At 36.9% G+C, this 19,633-nt stretch overlaps 1 protein-coding gene across 1 annotated transcript in view; it reads left to right on the forward strand.

Annotated features, from left to right (window-relative positions):
• The window catches only part of BBS9 (Bardet-Biedl syndrome 9), a 202,466-nt gene extending 186,863 nt beyond the window's left edge, over nucleotides 1-15,603 (forward strand). The window contains exons 22-24 of the mRNA XM_032181069.1: nucleotides 13,210-13,320; nucleotides 15,030-15,157; nucleotides 15,544-15,603. Of these exons, the coding sequence (XP_032036960.1) occupies nucleotides 13,210-13,320; nucleotides 15,030-15,157; nucleotides 15,544-15,603 (299 nt within the window). The remainder of the gene's footprint in view (nucleotides 1-13,209; nucleotides 13,321-15,029; nucleotides 15,158-15,543) is intronic.
• Nucleotides 15,604-19,633: the final 4,030 nt, after the last annotated feature.

Here is a 19,633-nt window from a genome sequence, read left to right on the forward strand (position 1 = left end):
TAAAACAAAAACTTTTTTTTTTTTTTTTTTTTTTTTTTTTTTTTTTGAGAGAGAGAGGAAAGGGGTTGGGGTTACACTTATCATAGAACTGTCACTTTGTACTTTAACAGAATTCAGGGTATCCTATCACAGTTACAGAAATGATTTTTAAAATCCCTTGTCCCTGTCAGGCTAAAACATGATCCTTAAAACCCGGAGAGTCGATTTAGAGAACTAAGTAAGCATAAGACATTAAAATAGCTGATTGAGAACATCTCTGTATTCCACTTGCTCTGTCACTCTATTTATCATGTTGGACAGTAGCACAAATGTCAACCTTTTTAGAAGATGAAACAGATGTTATCCTGTGCCTTCACATATAAAAATCCACTTTATTTCAGACACAGCCTTTTGTTTTAAAAACAGACCTTGCTTTCACTAAAAAGAGGAGGTTGGATTTGAACATAGTTCCTCCTAAATATTTATTATATTATAGTGAATGTAATTCATTTGATGACATTAACCAAGTGGAGTCTTTCCTTCCTCTCTGAAAAGTTCAGTGCCAAGATTCTCCTGAGTTATTTGAGACTTTTAGGAGCATGGTTTCTCATATCTTTAAATACCATGTATTTGTTAGAAAGGTACTTAGCAGTTTTGTAAAGTCAGTTCTCTTTGGGGTGCTTCACAAAAGGAGACAAAGTTGCCTTTTTGTTTCAGAAATATGAAACTTGTGTGATGATGGTCATTCCCATTTTTATTTCCTGTGTGTCCCATTTTTATTTCCTATGTGTCAGTCTTAGATGTGCCAATAATGATTGCTTCAGGCTGTTGCACAGCAGTGAAGTACTCAGATTGTGTCTCAATATGGTGATACTAGGAATAAATTCATTTTAAAAATAAATCTCAGAGTTTTTAACATTATAAATGGTTGAACTAGCATAAGATAACACTGATTTGGTCAGTGGAGTATATGGTAAATAATATGTCATGGATATTTCTTAATCCAATATTGGACCAAAGATAGTTTATTCTGTGATTCTGTGATTTCACAGAATCACAGAATTTCTAGGTTGGAAGAGACCTCAAGATCATCGAGTCCAACCTCTGACCTAACGCTAACAGTCCCCACTAAACCATTTCCCTAAGCTCTACATCTAAACGTCTTTTAAAGACTTCCAGGGATGGTGACTCCACCACTTCCCTGGGCAGCCTGTTCCAATGCCTCACAACCCTTTCAGTAAAGAAGTTCTTCCTAACATCTAACCTAAAACTCCCCTGGCTCAACTTAAGCCCATTCCCCCTCGTCCTGTCACCAGGCACGTGGGAGAACAGGCCAACCCCCACCTCGCTACAGCCTCCCTTGAGGTACCTATAGAGAGCGATAAGGTCGCCCCTGAGCCTCCTCTTCTCCAGGCTGAACAAGCCCAGCTCCCTCAGCCGCTCCTCGTAGGACTTGTTCTCCAGGCCCCTCACCAGCTTTGTCGTCCTTCTCTGCACCCGCTCGAGCACCTCGACGTCCTTCTTGTAGCGAGGGGCCCAAAACTGAACACAGTACTCGAGGTGTGGCCTCACCAGAGCCGAGTACAGGGGGACGATCACCTCCCTAGCCCTGCTGGTCACACTGTTCCTGATACAAGCCAGGATGCCGTTGGCCTTCTTGGCCACCTGAGCACACTGCTGGCTCATATTCAGCTGACTATCCACCATCACTCCCAGGTCCTTCTCTGCCTGGCAGCTCTCCAACCATTCCTCTCCCAGCCTGTAGCTCTGCTTGGGGTTATTGCGCCCCAGGTGGAGGACCCGGCACTTGGCCTTGTTAAACTTCATGCAGTTGACCTCAGCCCATCGGTGCAGCCTATCCAGATCCTCCTGCAGAGCCTTCCTACCCTCAAGCAGATCGACACACGCACCTAACTTGGTGTCATCTGCAAACTTACTGAGGGTGCACTCAATGCCCTCGTCCAGATCATCAGTGAAGATATTAAAGAGGACCGGCCCCAGCACCGAGTCCTGGGGGACGCCACTAGTGACTGGCCTCCAACTGGACTTGACTCCATTCACCACGACTCTTTGGGCCCAGCTATCCAGCCAGTTTCTAACCCAACGAAGCGTGCGCCAGTCCAAGCCAAGAGCAGCCAGTTTCTTGAGGAGAATGCTGTGGGAGACGGTGTCAAAAGCCTTGCTGAAGTCAAGGTAGACCACATCCACAGCCTTTCCCTCGTCCACCCAGCGCGTCACTTTGTCATAGAAGGAGATCAGGTTCATCAAGCAGGACCTGCCTTTCATAAAGCCATGCTGACTGGGCCTGATCGCCTGCTTGCCCTGCAAGTGCTGCGTGATGACTCTCAGGAGGATCTGCTCCATGAGCTTCCCTGGCACTGAGGTCAAACTGACAGGCCTGTAATTTTCTGGGTCTGCCCTCCGGCCCTTCTTGTAGATGGGTGTCACGTTTGCTAGCCGCCAGTCAACTGGGATCTCCCCCGATAGCCAGGACCGCTGATAAATGATGGATAGTGGCTGGGCCAGCTCCTCTGCCAGTTCTCTCAGTACCCTTGGGTGGATCCCATCCGGCCCCATCGACTTGTGCACATCTAAGTGCCGTAGCAGGTCACCAACCAGTTCTTCGTGGATAGTGAGGGCCACATCCTGCTCCCCATCCCCTTCCACCAGCTCAGGGTACTGAGTATCCAGAGAACAACCGTTATTGCTGCTAAAGACTGAGGCAAAGAAGGCATTGAGCACCTCCGCCTTTTTCTCATCTCTTGTAACTAAGTTTCCCCCCGCATCCAGTAAAGGATGGAGATTCTCCTTAGTCCTCCTTTTTGTGTTGATGTATTTATAGAAACGTTTTTTGTTATCTTTAACGGCAGAAGCCAGATTGAGCTCCAGATGAGCTTTGGCCTTCCTAATTTTGTCCCTGCACAGCCTCGCTACATCCTTAAAGTCCTCCCTAGTGGCCTGCCCACTTTTCCAAAGCTTATAAACCCTCTTTTTTCTCCTAAGCTCAAGCCACAATTCTCTGTTGAGCCAGGCTGGTCTTCTTCCCCTCCAGCTCGTCTTTGGGCACGTGGGGACAGACCGTTCCTGCGCCATTAAGATTTCCCTCTTGAAGAGCGCCCAGCCTTCCTGGACCCCTCTGCCCTTCAGAACCGCCTCCCAAGGGACTCCACCAACCAGTGTCCTGAGCAGCTCAAAGTCAGCCCTCCGAAAGTCCAATACAGCGGTTTTACTGGTCCCCTTCCTGGCCTCGCCAAGAATAGTGAACTCCACCATTTCGTGGTCACTCTGCCCAAGACAGCTCCCGACAATCACATCCTCCACCAGTCCTTCTCTGTTTGTGAAGAGAAGGTCTAGCGGGGCACCACCCCTGGTAGGTTCACTAACCAGCTGCATCAGGAAGCTATCTTCCACGCTCTCCAGAAACCTCCTAGACTGCTTTCTCAGGGCTGTGTTGTGCTTCCAGGATTTGATTCATTCTTAGCTCATAGTACAATTAAAAATCATAGAGTTGATCAGTAAGTAAAAATGAAACTTCTGCTAGACTAAACAAATAGAATGTAACTCAGATCTTGCATGTCATTGACAAATCCGGTATTTCAGTACTGTAGATGAGAAATTAGAAATTTACAAAACCAATGTGCTGTCTTTGATATATCTGAAAGAAATATAAGCATTTACAGCAAATTTTGCATTTCAAGTATGGAAGGAAACCTTTTCATTATAAAAAGAACTCTATTTTTCTCTTTTTTAATGCTTTGAGCACTTATGAAGAAGTCTAGGAAATCAAAGGATTCATATGCTGTTTAGCTTGGCTAAAGAGATGTTTACTGGGTTCATTTCAAATAGTACTGAAGGATGATGCTTGTATTGATGTTTATTTCATTGAGTTGCTTATTTCCAAGTAATATTGGTGATGCAGAAAAAGAGGCTATCTCATGAGTCTCTTAAAAATGCATTTGATCACTTGTATTTAATTTCTGTAGTTGGCATTTTTGTATTTTATGGTCAGATGTTTCTCCAAATGTAAATTTAGTAAGTTTGCTTGCCAAGTACTTTTGGGAACCAAATTGTCAGAACTAGAGTTTTTAAGTGTCTTGCAATATCGCTGCTGTGTTCTTAATTAAGTAGTTACAGATAGTAGGATATTTTCAGGTTTATCTATTAGTATTCTAAACCTATTTTGTCCAGTATTCCCTGTAGCTTCTATTTGGAGGGAGTTGGGGGAAGGACAGAAAAGAAATTCCCAGTTCACAAGCTCCATTTCTGCGTTACGATAAAGTAATTAAAGTTCATTCATAAATGCAGTAATTTTCCCCCACTGTTTCTGTTTAGAGGCTGTTCAAAACTCTTGCTCTCTTGGTAGTCAGAAACTTTCTAATTTGAAGTCAAAATTAATTTATGATCATTTCCCTCTTGTTTCAAGAGTGTCTTTTATTTCACCAGACACTAAGGATTTCTGTCCAATTGTATTAATGGTAAAGATCAGTCCGTTCCATTTTCAGTCCTCTTAGCTAAGCAAGACTGATCCTGTGCTCTTCATGTCTAAAAGGTAATTTATTCCTATATGATCTTAGTAACTTTCAACTGACTTTTTGCAGGTTTATTAAAGCTTTCATGAATATGGTAACGAGAATTGAGCCCAGAAAGTAGCACTACTACTTTCTCAATCTTTCTTTAGAACATTCTCTCTCAGGTGGATCTCAGCATTGCATTCATCTTTTTCAAGGTTATCACACTGGAGCCTGTTTTTCTTTCTCTTATAATCCTGTGATTACTCCGGTGGCTATCATAGCTTCTTTCATTTCCATGGCATCACCATTTCTGATAATATCAATTCTTCTCATAATATTAAAACAACTGCAGTTGGTGTTGAGATCTGATCCTGCTGGTCTGTAATTATTTTGAAGGTTTGTCTCTTAAACTACTTTACAATCCTTTTCCAAATTGACCAATTCTACAAACTACTCTTTCAGTATTCCATCACATTACTGCTGTGAAGTATTACTCTGCCACTTTAATTGTTCCTTTCTGAGTAACATATATCCTTCAGCACCCACATTTGAGTCGCAATTATTATTCCATTGTCTTCTGTTATTCGCAGTATGTATATCTCTTATCAGTAAATTTTGTTCCTGTATTTTTGCTGAAATCCATGTATTGATATACATCTCAAATACTGTTTCTGTGATTTCACTCAGTGAAATCCTAATCTGGATTAGGAATAAGACCCTCATTAACTGTTTCAAAATGATTACTGTTCAATCAAGGCTGTCAAAAATGTCCAAAATACTGTGTAGTCAGGAAACTGCTAATAATTTCATACTCATAGTTGGGGCAAAAATCCCATTCTCACTAACCTGCATCTTCCCCATTATAAATGTGTAAACAGTGCTTTTCTTAGGTCAATATGTCTGTGTGCTTACTTGAAAGGACATGGTTGTCTGTTGCTCCAAACCTGTCTCAGAAACCTTGAAGGTCTTGTAGTATGGTTGTATCACAGAATGCTTGGAAACACTCTGAACTTACAAAACTGCAAACAAACCATAAAGACACAAAGCTGTCCAACTGAAAAGGACCTGGGGGTATTCATCAATAGCCAGCTGAATATAAGACAGCCTAAGAAGGCCAACAGTTTCCTGTCTTGTATCAGAAACAGTGTGGCCAGAAGGATCAGGGAGGTGTTCGTCCCTCTGTACTCAGCTCTGGTGAGGCTGCACCTTGAGTACTGTGTTCAGTTTTAGGCCCCTCACTACAGGAGGGACATCAAAGCCCTGGAGCGTATCCAGAGAAGGCCATGAAGCTGGTGAAGGGTGTAGAGAAAAAGTCTTATGAGGAGCAGCTGAGGGAGCTGGAGTTATTTAGCCTAGAGAAAAGGAGGCTTGAGGAGACCTTATTGCTCTCTATAAGTATTTCAAAGGAGGTTGTAGTTGGGTGGGGATAGGTTTCCTCTCCCAAGCACCAAGTGATAGGACAAGAGGAAATGGCCTCCACTTATGCCAGGGGAGGTTAACATTGGATAGTAGGAAAAAATTGTTCACTGAAAAGGTTGTGAAGCATTGGAAAAGGCTGCCCGGGGAAGTGGTTGAGTCACCAGCCCTGGAAGAGTTCAAAAGATATGTAGATGTGTTTAGGGTCATGGTTTAGTGGTAGACTTGGCAGTGCTAGGTTAATGGTTGGACTTGATGACCATAGAAGTCTTTTCCAACCTAAATGATTCTGTGATTTACTCTCTTCAACTTCTGCCTGTGGGGAATGAGGATATGCTCTTCCCTCACTAATAAGACCAAATTTTGTATGTGCTTATACTTATGCGTGCAAATACATAACGTTTATGTATGCATCTGCATGCATCTTCACCGTAGAGAATGTTTCCTATATGTATTTCAGGAAAAACAGAAGTGTTTCAACTGTTAATAGGATTAAAAAGTCTAAACTGTTTAGAATTCTGAGTACTGGTAGGGTTTGATATCAAGATTACAACAGTCAAATCTAGCCTGCCTGTTTACATACACTGAAGAAAGGACAGAGACTCTATAAAGACAATATTGTGGACATTTTTACAACAAATGTGCTCTGGAGTTCCCAGCTGCTGATTTCAGCAACTGTGCAAACATTGACTTTCAGGAGTTCTCTTGGGATGTAGAAACCAGAATTGAAAGTAGAAATTAATTAAAATACACTTTAAGAAAAAAGAAAATAAGTAAGGTGTTTATGAAAGGGAACATTACCTATTCATTTTTTTTGAGGTAAGTTAGTTTAAAAACAAAAAGACTAAATGCCTAGCAACAACCTTACCACTGTGCATTACTGAAACATGAATAAAAGCTCTTCAGAGCTAGAAAAATGTCTTATTGAGAACAAAATATTTATTTCGCACATATATATACCTTCTTGTATGTATATATAATTATGTATTTATATGCCCCAAATGAATTTATATATGTATTAAGAACAAACAAACAAAAAAACAAACAGTAATAACAAAACCCTTGCATATTCCTTCTCTTGCTCCCAGAAAAGGTAGTGTGAAATATTGTTTATTACTGAATGAAGAATGTTGTGCCCTGAAAATACGTTGGAGACAGTACATTATGTAACTCCTGCTACTACAGTATTTAAGCATTTTGAAAAAACAAACAGAACTGTATTGTTGTGCTGAATGGAAGCTGCAGTTAACAGCACACTAAATATGTGGAAAAGGACATGAGCACAAGTCAGAAACAAAATACCAGGTGTTATGTCAGGCAGTACACTCCTAAAAAATACAATGATTTTTATTGTTATGGTGTTTGTCAGGAGTGAGTCTTCCCCTTGAATAATTCTTGTTACAAGCTGATTTTTTATGCTGTTATATAAAGGCAGACGGAAATTCTTCAAGCACCACACTACTCAGTAATAATTACCTCTTCCAGCACACACCGGAACATAGAGCATATTTTTCAGCTGGTCCATGCTCATCAGATGAATAGGTAGTTGGAAGGAACAGCAGATTTGTGTGATTGAACTACAACTGCTACCATTCACCCTTTGTTCGTATTGAGAAACAGATGACTTCTGGTAGATGTTGATTGGCCTTACATAGTTTAGTGTTATTGCATTCTCCGTCCTGTGTAAGAAAAGGTACTACTGAATATTGATTTTGAATGTGTTCCTGGCTGAATGTCCAGTAACGTTTCTTTAATGAAAAAGGCTGTTAGATCTGTTTTTAGCAACGTGTTTCCCAATGCTGTTCATATGACTTGCATACCGCATGCCCTGAACCTCATTCTGGAATTATGGCCAAGACAATTTGGCCATTTAAACAGCGTAGTTGTTCCCATAAAAGGGTTGTACTGCCAAAGTATCCTGAAGTTACTAAGTAAAGATTTTACGAATTCAGGTGTGTTCAAAATATTTGAACACGCTATGAGCTCAAGTAGAAGCCACACATGATTGGTGTAAATTATTAATGTAGTATTTCTGCATTGTTCTCAATGCAAATAGTAGCAATTACAATAGCAATGCAACATATCATAGGATAAACTATTGAATTTATAATCTCAAAGTCTCATTAAGAAACATTTCAGTAACACAAGGGTGGAGCAGAACATCAGACTGGTATCTTTCTTTGTACTCCCATTGAAAATATATTTTTGTGACCTACAGTGATCTTGGGTACATCCTCAGTAACGAAAAATTTTAATTAAATTATTGTTTTACTGGAATGTAATACAGAAATGTTTCATCATTTTGTTGATTCTTGCTAAGTCAAATCAGGCACAAAGAACAACAAAGTTTTGTTGTCCATGCTATTGGGCTTGAATGCTATCTTCTGAAATCTGTAGCTGAACTAGTGAATTAGTGACTATGTTTTACCAGGAAATTCTTGAACTAAAACTGGGATGTTCTGTGAAGTGTTGTTGTGTCTTCATTTTCAGTGAGAACCATTTTAAAAAAAATCCTATCTCCTTGCATGCTGCAGGGGAAATATGCTTGCATTTCACTATTCAAATGAAGGATTCTAACAGACCCAGTCCGTGAATGGGTGTTCCCTGAACCTCATCATACTCCCAAATATGTTGTAGTGTTTTCTTCTATAGATATAGTTTTACACTCCTTCTGAGAATAAGTAGTAGAATTGATAGAAGTAATAGAACAACTGTTTTACAACTAACAATCTCTAATGTCTTGGACAGAGAAACACAACTGAGTATGGTTTTGTGTATAGTTTTGGAGTCACTATGAAACAATTTTGCTGTTTAGGTTATTTCCATTGTTACGGAGGAATTACATGGATGAAAACATTACATGTTACATGAATGAAAAAACTTATTTACAGAACTTCTGTGTTTTCTGCTCACATTTTGAATCTCTTGCTGCCAAAGACTACTCAGGAAGCATTTTTTTCTTCTTTCTGTAGCCTCTTGTAAGAGAGTTAATTTCAGAGGAAAATGGAAACTTTATGAATAGTTTAGATTGTGACAGACTGGAAGAGAAAGAGGAAACCCAAATGGTCTTTCCCTCAAAGTGCCTTTTCATTCTTTAGATGTATACTACTTTTGTTTCCTGTTTTTAAACTTTTCGAGCCATATTAAAATGTGTAAAAACACGGTGATAGGAACCTGTAGGAAAACTGTCAGTACTTAATTTTTTTTTGGTGTGTATTATGTTTATATTTCCTTTGGGTGTGGGTGTCTTTTTCCAACTTAAGAACCAAATGTGTTACAAAAACAGATGTAGTGAAAATAAACAAGAGAAGTCTCATTTCCTTTGGTGAACAAAGTTCACAATTAGCTTGAGTGTAATTTTATGCATGTTGTACCCTATCAAACAGTTCTGACCACAGCTTGCTTCTTGGATTTATCACAACTGATAAAATATCTGTGATGTCTGAGAATAATTTAGCTACACAGAAAGGAGGGAAAGAGTGGGTCAAATGTAATAACATATTCTACATGTTATTCCTGCCAACAATTAATGGGGAAATTCATTTTATGAAGCACTGTTTACAGACTGACATCTGGAGAACTTCTCAACTTGGATCTTTTCCAGTCTGTAGATTTATTCCTGCCTCTTTTTTCCTTAAATATTTTACTTTTCTGCTTTGTACCATTCACTTACTTATCAATGAATATGAATGATTCTGTTGTTGTGACTTCTTCTAGGACTCTAGATGGGTAAAAATTTTAAATGCTTTCTAAAATAGACATTTGGTGGATACCTTCTGAAATTTATACAAAGATATAAATTCAAAGATTTTTTTTTTTTCTGATTTAAATTAAGAATTCTGTTAAACTCTAACCAGAGAAGGTAGAAGAGATACCCACAGTAGAACCCCTGCAGTATGATGTTAGAAAAAGCTTAGAGTCTGAAGAAAAGAGTTTCTTTTCAGGCTATTGTTATGTATCAATCTGAATTATAAAGTATTTTTGAATTACAAAATCCTGGACTACTGTGATGTAAATCTTATATTTGCTGGAGCATATTTGTTCCTTATTCAGTTTCCTTTCTAGCCTAGTGAAAGTTTACCACTTTCTTTAGTGCAAGTTTTGGCTCTTACAGCGTTGCGATTGTCCTATTATGGTTCCCACCCCTCCTTTCCTTTGGGAAATCATAGCATGTTGTGAAGGGTGTCCATTTTTATCATGTGGGTGGGTTACCTGTGTTGACTGGAACAAGACAATGGAATTCACCATTGGTTACATTGGAAGAAGCAGATACCACTTACAATTTTTTCTACAGGTTGATGTGGATGAGAGTCCAGACATTCTACCTCACCTTAGGTATGGGAGCAATCTAAGGGATGTAGTTCAGCAGATTCAGTTCTTTCTTCAGTAAGAAAGTAATGCTGGTATTGGAAGATAAAGACAACAAAAGGAGTGGCATGGCAGTCTCGATCATGTAAACAACATTGCCTCGAAACAGTAAAAACATAACTATTGTATTGCTTTCTTGTTTGGTCATTCATGTAAATAATTTTTGGAGTGAGAGTTCTGTGTAAAATCCAGATCCACTGAGAACATCGCGCTCAGCATATTGACTAAAGCTCTGAAACATCAGCATTTTAAAAACAATTGACATGTAACAGTTATACGTATCCTTGCATAAATAAGAAATAATTGCTACTCATAATATTGAAATGATGATAGTTCTGCTCTGTGTATTCTGTGTGGACTTTCTTTTTATGTGAAATAGTTTATCACTGGTAATGTTTCACTCCTGACTATTCTCTGTCAAGAAATTAAAGTTATGGAAAAAATGAATTTTGCTTTTAACCTTAGTACATTCTGATAGTATCTGTTGACATGATTTACTTGTAACAAATCTCTCACATCAAAATTAAGAGCAGGAAGTTTTGCTTCCTTTCAGCAAGCAGTGTGTTGTAACTAAGGGCAAACAGACCTTTTCCGACTCTTACTCAGTTACTATCAGCATTGATGACTAATGAAATATTTTGGCATCAAAAGCCATCAATTCTCAAGGCTGTATATGTTACAGAATTTCAGGCTTTAGAATGAACCTTGTAAAAAATTTTATTTCCACAATATCAATTTGGTAGATGCTGACTAACTGGGTGAGTTTTCACTCATAGTGTTAGAAAATGTTATAAGACCTTTTAAAATCTATGGTACCATTCTTAATAGTTCTTTTGTGCAAGAAACCTTAATTCTGTATCCTGTCTTTAGATATTTCTGTTTAATAGGGTAGATTTTATCTGAGGAATAAGAATGAAAAAAGACTTTTAAAGCAGTGGTTTCCATTTCATCAGATCTCAGTTTACATTTTACTCACAATTTGCAAATTGGAGCAGAAGTATTAGTTTGCTAATATTTATTTTCATTTAGGGTGTAGGTTTGTTTATATTTAATGCAATGTCAGACATTGCTCCGACGTTGAAGTATTTTAATATGAAGACATTTTCCTCATTTCCCATTTTCTCCTTCAGTTTCAATAGCAGGAACCCTAAATATCTGAAGTTGTCGTGGGTCGTATGAGTCTGCACATTGTTGACACATTCACTCCTAACATTCCTTTCTAACAGAAAAGATTTGCTTTCTCTAAATCAAACACAAACCCTTAATATATATTATACTTTCTGTCAGAGTGTATCTGGAATATAGTTATATATATATATATATATATTATATATATATACACACACACAACATATATATTAGTGTATATATGATATATATATATGCTGCAGCTCTCCTACTTGAGGAAGCAATATCATTTTTTTCCAAATGTTTTATAATGTACTTTTTAAGGAGAGAACAGCCTATGCTGCTGCAAATTGGATACACTGGTTATGGGGCTTGGAGTATAACACTTCTTTTCAAAATTTCAATATTTTCAACATTTCTTTTCAAAAACTGTGACACGAAGGAGAAAAGTCTGTGTTCTCCATTGGGACTTTATGCTGTTTGTAAACGTGCTTTCGGAATACGGTAGATAAGTACATGTGCTTGTTTGCTTGAGAGTGGTGATCCGGGGAGGACTGTGAAAAAGATATGCCAGCTTAGGTCCTGGACCAAATAAATATTTAAATAAGAGCTAAATTTGAAAGCAGGTGAACCTTTCCCTGTAGTCAAGAACCTAGCGTCTAGTGCACTCTATTGAGTTTCTGATCAAGTGTTAATTTAAAATAACTGGGCAGCATTTCAGGCTTTAGCAAGAACTGCCCAGAATAGTAAAAGAAAAGATCTAGAAACATGAATTATTTGGTAAACATATTGGGTGAAAAAGGTAACATACAAGCAGGACTAAAAAGCTAGTGTTTTAAAATGTTCCTCCCTGCTTTGAAATCTTAGATCTGACAAAAGCTACTAATTGTTAGCCACAGAAAAGCTTACAAATGTGACAAGCTTAGCATTCAAACTGTGTAATACATTATATTGTTAGCAATACAGTCATTGTAAGGCAATGGCTTTTGCTGTGGAACAGGGGCACTTTCTCCCAAGTCCTGGTCACAGCCCTTTTGAAATATTATTTATTAATCTACTCCATTGCACACTACTGCAGCTGTCTTAGAGTGGTGCTACTGCTAGATTGTCCCCCTTTCCATATTTTAAACATAAATGTTTAAACATGCTTGAAGAGAATGCTCCTAGTCATTGTGTTCTCTAGTGAAGTAAAAAAAGCAATATAGAAAATACAAAGAATCCATTATACCATGTATCCTAAGATCACATGATGGTAAGGCATTGCCAGTACAGTGAAAGTGTCCATGTTTGCCTATCTCTAGCACTAATTAAAAATACTGTATTTAATTATCCATCCAAAAAATATCATCATATGTCATTCTCTGTGTCAAGCTAACGGTCTTCATAAGGTTTGTTGACTTTGTACAGTTATTTCATTCACATGTAGCTACTTTTATTACAAATCTAGTTCCCTGTAATCTGATCTTTAACACAAACCATGCTATTTCCAGTTTTTATGTGTAACCAGTTTTAAATATTCTATGGGCTAGATACACTGAAACTTTTTTTAAACCAAAGTAGGTAGTAGAAAGAAGTCATTAAGGCATAGTCAGAGTTCTGAACAATGGTAACAGTTTTCTTTCACTTCACTGATTTTTTATTTTTTATTTTTTATTTTTAATATTATTTTTAAATTGAGGTTATTTGGGTTTTATATGTTCTTGGGATTTCATGTCAGTTAGTCTATCACCTCTTTTCCTTAATTGTGCGTTAGTGAATTCGTTTTGTTACATAAACACCACATTATGGCTCTTCCCTTTTCTGCTAGGTGGCTGTTCTACAATTCCAGAGTCTGACTTGGAGGAAAGAGTAGTTGTACCGGGCTCCACAGCAACATTTACCAATCACAAGCATGCTGCAAAGCAGAAATCCAAGCCTGGTAAGAAAAGGAAAATTACTTTGTTTTACTTGGATGATGCATAGCTCTTTTCAGAATGCTTGTGGACCTGTGAAACAAACAGCATACATTTCAGGCTTTCTTAGTATCACTTTCAAATTTTCTCATCTTAATACTAAAATATATAGGATCTGATTTTATTCGGCTACTTCTGTCAAGAGGTAAATTGTAGAAATCAGTCTTAGAATTAAAACACTATACAGTTGAAAGGTTTTGTGTCATGTAATGAATGAGACTCTTGAAAATTTTATTCACAACCTCTTCCACATGAGCAGAATGAAATTGAGGAATGTTTTCTGCAATAAAAGGATTTTTTTTTCTGCAGTATGGCAGGTTAGACTTTGTGCCAACTGATTAAAATATAGTCATTACTTATCTTTTGTGGGAAGACCTCCTAGAATTTCAGGAAAATATTATTGGATATAATAAAGTAAAATTATACTGGCTGTAAAATATGCTGCATATGGTGACGACACATTTTCTGGAAAGACTTCATGCTGCCGGGAACTGTGATATAGTGTTAACATATTTTAAAAGCAATACTGTGAAGTAGTGCATTACAATTTAATAAAGTGCCTGGTAAGCTCTCAGACTTGAGACAATGTCCCATTCTGTTTACTAAGTTGTACCTTAACTTCCCCCCCCCCCCCCCCCATTGTTTATTATGTCTTTATCAAATATTTAATTTTAAACATATTTCAATGTTCATATATCAGATATGTTCACTATAGATGGGTTTTGAAGTCAGGCTAAGAAGAATAGAAGAAATATAGAGGTTGTAACCATCAATATTCAGAAATAGAAGGTTAAAAAGTCCTGACACATCTGCAGAAAGCCGTTAATTATTTGTTTGTAAGCCATCCAACTTCTTGTTTGCCTGGCCAACTCTTACACAGACAGTCATAGAGTGCGAACGTATAGTTAATTGCAATAGCAGAATTTGTCTTTGTGAATTTTAAAGTGAATTTTAATAGTGGCCAGGGAAGAAAGATACATATTAGAGCAATGTGTAACAATTGTCACAATTTAACTTGAAACTCCAAAGTGAGCATCTGCTCACTAAAACAATGTGAAAAATCCACTGAAGCCCTACAGCTTGGACTTTTCCCAAGTGCTTATTACTTGCACTCCTCAGGGACTTTAGGTCAGAATAAGAAGGGAATCTGTCAAAGTTGACATAAGTATTGTTTAACTTTTGTCATATAGATATATTAAGTGCCCTCCTAGTAAGTATATTGTCTCCCTTATGTAGGATACAATACTGATAAAATTCCAGCTTCTGGCAACTGTACCGATAAATCAGGAGCATGTAGCAGGCAATCCCCTTGTTTGATGCTCCATTCTTCTGATCAAGCATGTGGTTGGTAATTTAGAGAATGCATTTCAGTGTTCTTCAGGAGATAATACTCTGCGTGTAAATAACCTGATGGCTGAAAAATCTATAATGAGAGGAAAAGTGCAAAGATATATGAATGAATTCCAGAAACAGAGGCATTGGGAGGGATTGCATATCCTACTATTAATTTTAGCCCATGTAAGTCTTAGTCTCAGAAAATTGAGACTTGCATCACATAACTGGCTGTTGTTGCTTTGTAGCTTTCTATAAATGGCAGAATGAAAAATTCTGAAAACTTTAAATAAGTCTTTAGGTTTATAGACGTGTTATACCAATGAATTTAATTCATTCACAGTAAAAATTGACTGCCATCTGCCAGTTAGTGCTGCAATACAGAGAGAGCCTAGAATATCTGCCACTGAGCTGTCTGGAAATTCTAATTGCTACAAGTTTAAGAGCCAAGGGAGCTACTTAAACCATAAGGTAACACCAGGCATGAAATCACAGCATTTCAGTGTTTTCTGTACATGATATTTTTGGCCTGAGTTCTTGTTCAGAGAACACTAGCAACTGCAGCAAGAGCATGGTGAGTATGCTGAGCCCTCAAAGGATATTTGTTATCTTCTGTATTTTTGTTTTTATTTTTATTTTTATTTTTGACTTTGCATTTAATTTAGCTATGACAAATCCACAAGAGAAAAGCAAAAGGGAGAAAGTAGACTTAAAATTCTTTTTTTTTTTTTCTTCATAGATCTTCCTTCATTTCCTGAGGGAGTTCAGATTTTATAAAATTATGTGTTATTTATTAAATATTTATAAAATTATTTATTATTTGTTATAAAATGAGAGGTTTTGTTTTCTTTTTGTAGATGGTATTTGATACTCATACCTCTCGCTATAGAGGTAGTTTAACTGCAGTGAAGAATTAATACTGGCTTCAGACAGATTTCTGCATTTAGCTGATGTTTTCCATAGGGCCATGTCAGGTCAACTGATATGCTATGTGTGGATGTGGGCACAATGGTTGATACCCCTGAGTAGGGAACATGAAAAGAAACATATCTAAGTAACGGGCTTGCATTCACAGAGGAAGATGGAAATCAAAGGAATAAAATGAGCTAATTATTAGAATATTCCAAAGAATATTCTAATAGTGGACTTCCATCTATCAAAACAGTGAAAAGTGTAGTTATGTACTTGCGCCATGTGCTGCCAGACCAAATCGTAGCAACAGTGTTTTGTACAGGTTAAAGTCCATTTATAGTTATATACAATGTAGTGCAAAAAAAGCAGTAGTGTAGTTGCTATAATAGGATCACTTCTACATCAGAAAAAGGGATAAACTCTGTTTTTCCCACTGATATAGAATTCTAGATTATGGCAAATGGAAACAGTTCTCTGTAGCAGTAGAAGAAAACAGAACAAAGCATATTATCTACTGAAAAGAACCATAACATTTGACTTGCAAATATCTCAGCAGGAAGCTCTGGGAGTGCTTCATAGAGAAAAGGAGAAACAAGAATTCTCCCTGAGGTGCGTGCTGTACTAGGACTTCTTGGTTATAGTTAAATTGCTTGTGAGTTTAAATCTGCTGAAGAGAAGTGCTATTAAGGAGGTTGGAACACAGGAAAAATGTGCTAAAGAGAAAACATCAAGAGCAAGAGGAGTCCTGAATTATAGGCCAGACTGTGGGCTCCCTATCAGTATATTTACATTATTACTGCTGTGATGTCTGCTTGCCTGGACAATGTTTGTCTAGTCTTGAGCTAGCTAACTCCATTGTTGCTAGCAAACTGCCCATGATAGTATGGCATTGAACCCTGGCCATAGAACTTAACAAAACTCTAAATAAATACCCTTATATAATACACCATTTAGTTTGCATTGAACTCTTGCTGCTAATAAATACTTGAGCTTGCCAATCTGTTGCTAAAGAGATTGTGTATGGTGTACAGAGATGGGTGCCAGTCACTGCATTGAATGCTAGTATGCTCTTTGGACATGCTGAGAATTTTTAAAAACATTTTTAATTTTATGAAACAATGTAGACCTAGCAAAGAGGTCACAGCCTTAAATGTGTTGTGAGAGCTATTTAAAGATCTTTAGGGACTAAGACCTCGAAGACCATGCTGTGTTATGAGTATGCCGTAGGGTAGCATTTGGTCACAGATTTGCATGTCATCTAGTACAAAATATTACATTGAGACTTTCCATGCAACTGCTATACATGTCAATGAGTTGGAATGGATACCTAGGACAGCCAAAGATGAAATCTAGCAGTCATGATGCAAGTCTTTGCAAGGATAGAATGAATGATTCTGGCCAATCATGGAATCTCTTTGGAGAGGAAATTAATGGCAGTATGGTGTTTCATTTTTACTGCTGACATAGTTCATGCTGATTTCTATTTTGTTTTTTTCCTAATCCACGTGTGTTGTGACTCCATACTAAAGAATGGGATCAGGTTTATAATATTTGGGAATGAGTACTATTATTACATATGATGACCTCTACTGCAATCAGAAGTACAAATACAGTGATTGTAGACTATCTTTCGTGCAGGTCCTGTGGGTTTCCTTTCTGTTTGTTATGCCGTTCCTGCTGTCTTCCATTTTCTTCTTTACAAGTTACAGGTTCATACTGAAGTTGCAGTTATCTTGATAGAGTGAGTAGTTTTGTTTCAATGAGAAGTTTTCATATGCTTTAGAATGTAACAGTTAAGCAGAATTCAGAAAACCTCTTTCTCAGGTTCTTAAATATTTCTGAGAGAGATGGAAACGTAGCTTGTAGGAAATAAGGAAGTTCTTGTATGTGACAGCTTTTTAGAGGCTCTCTAGTGCATGTGGTGAACATGCTAAAAAATATATATTTTTTTTTTATCCCTGAGAAATTAAACTGTTAGATGGAGATCTTTTGGATGAAATAAGTGCAATTGTATTTATCAGGATGTATCCATTAAATTAAGTGTTCTGTATTCCTCGTATGCTACTTGTGCCCGCTACTTAGTATGTAAGAATTACCATATTTTTTTAACCTATATTACTAGTCAATATTTTAGGCATAATGGATCCAGTTGCACTTTTATGAGTAAGGAGTTTCATGCTGGTAAATCATGAGTACCTCTACCTCCACTAAGTTGTAGGAAAATGAGATGAACAATTAGTATGAATCAGAGACTGGGGTGATTTTTATTTTTATTTATTTACTTTTTTTTTTTTTTTTTTTTGCGGACCAATAGCTCAGATTGCTTTGCAGTTTACTTAGTTGTTCAGGATTTTACAACACTGGGAGTCAGATTTGTCAAGTTTCATGTCATGCAGCTGTTGGAATTTTCACAACATGTAAGACTTGATTTTCCTGGCAGAATTTTTCACCATGATCCTGTAAATCTATCCTGCCAATGATCTATCTAAACTAAGAAAGTTTTAAATATTTATGGGAAATATTTGCCTAACTTTGCCATGATAATTCACAATAATGATTGGCTTTCTGAGAAAGCAACAAAGACCATGGGCTGGTATTTATATTTATTGTTTAAATACAAATATTTCAGAGAAGCTATTCATGAGACCAAAGCTTTGGCATTTGCACTCGCTACTGTGCTACCACTGTTTTCAGTTAAATTCTTTGTATTTTGGTGTCATGCAAATATTTAGATGACTTAAAGATTAAATTTCAAAGTACTCTTCTTGTATGATTATATTTAGTAAAGTAAATATACTTTCATATTTTAATACTCATTGCATCTAAGACCCAAAACGCCTCAGCATTTTTAGTTATATATTGTAATAGATTTTAACTGTCTTTAATTTAAAGCATCTGGCTTATTGCTTTAGATTAAATACACAGACAGCTATACAGAAATGATTGTGAGGTTGAGCTATAAACTCCAGTAAAACCACATACTGAGCCAAATTTTCAAAACATCCTCCAAAGTTTCACCCAGACATTGCACAGCTGCACATCTTTTCCTACAAGTTTTATTTATTGTATTTTATTTGTTATTTTATATGTTACTTTATCTAGATAGCTGTATGACAATGTTTATGTAGATGCTGTGAGTGCAGTTTAAGAGGATCTTTCAATGTTAGCTTTCTAATCAAAGATTGCTGACATTATTGTGCCTAGACAATTTCAGGAACCGTTAGATGATTCCAGCCCACGAAGATAGATAGTTACTACAACCTTGTATAAAAAAAAAAATCTTTTTAATAAAGAAGATTGGAAACATTTTTCTTTAAAGGGTACAGTGCCACATTTAAAATTTAGGTATATGCTTAATTTTTTCTTATAAATCATGATTTATATGAATACACAAGTGTGTGAAACTGCAATATACAGAGTAACTCGTCACAAAATAATGTAATTATAAGATAAAGTGTTACGATAGGGTTTCCTTTGTTTGATTTTAGAAAGGAATATTCTTAAACATTTGGCTTAGCACAAACAACTAAAAAGCTTTTGGATAAAATTTGTTGCCAACTTCTACTGAGTCTATCTATTTTTATATTGTACCTTTCTTATTATTGTCGTTTACCTACACAAACAAGCAGAGAGACATCCTTGAATTTGTTTTGGAAGGTGTTGAAGTGTTGTAAAAAAATCTATAAGAAGAGGTTTATTAAAATTTCTATTTGCTCTAGATCAGACATTGATACATAGAACTAATAACTACAGTAAATTTTCAAAGTACACAAGTAAGATCCAGGTGGCCTTACTACTGTTATTGCAATTATCATCAAGTTTGCTACACTGGTAGTTGTTTGGATACTGATATTCCTGCCAACTACCGCAAAAGTGTTTTCAATGTAATGTAGCCAAGCAATTAACTTTTTCAGGTTACACAGTATAATAGGACAGAAATCAATCGTATTTTTAATGGTAACATGCATCAGAAGAGAAATGTTTAAATTAAGCTAAAGATTATTTTGGGAAAATGTACATGCTGTCTGGAATAGA

Source organism: Aythya fuligula, chromosome 2, assembly GCF_009819795.1.
Source record: "Aythya fuligula isolate bAytFul2 chromosome 2, bAytFul2.pri, whole genome shotgun sequence".
In the NCBI taxonomy this organism is placed as follows: Eukaryota; Metazoa; Chordata; class Aves; order Anseriformes; family Anatidae; genus Aythya; species Aythya fuligula.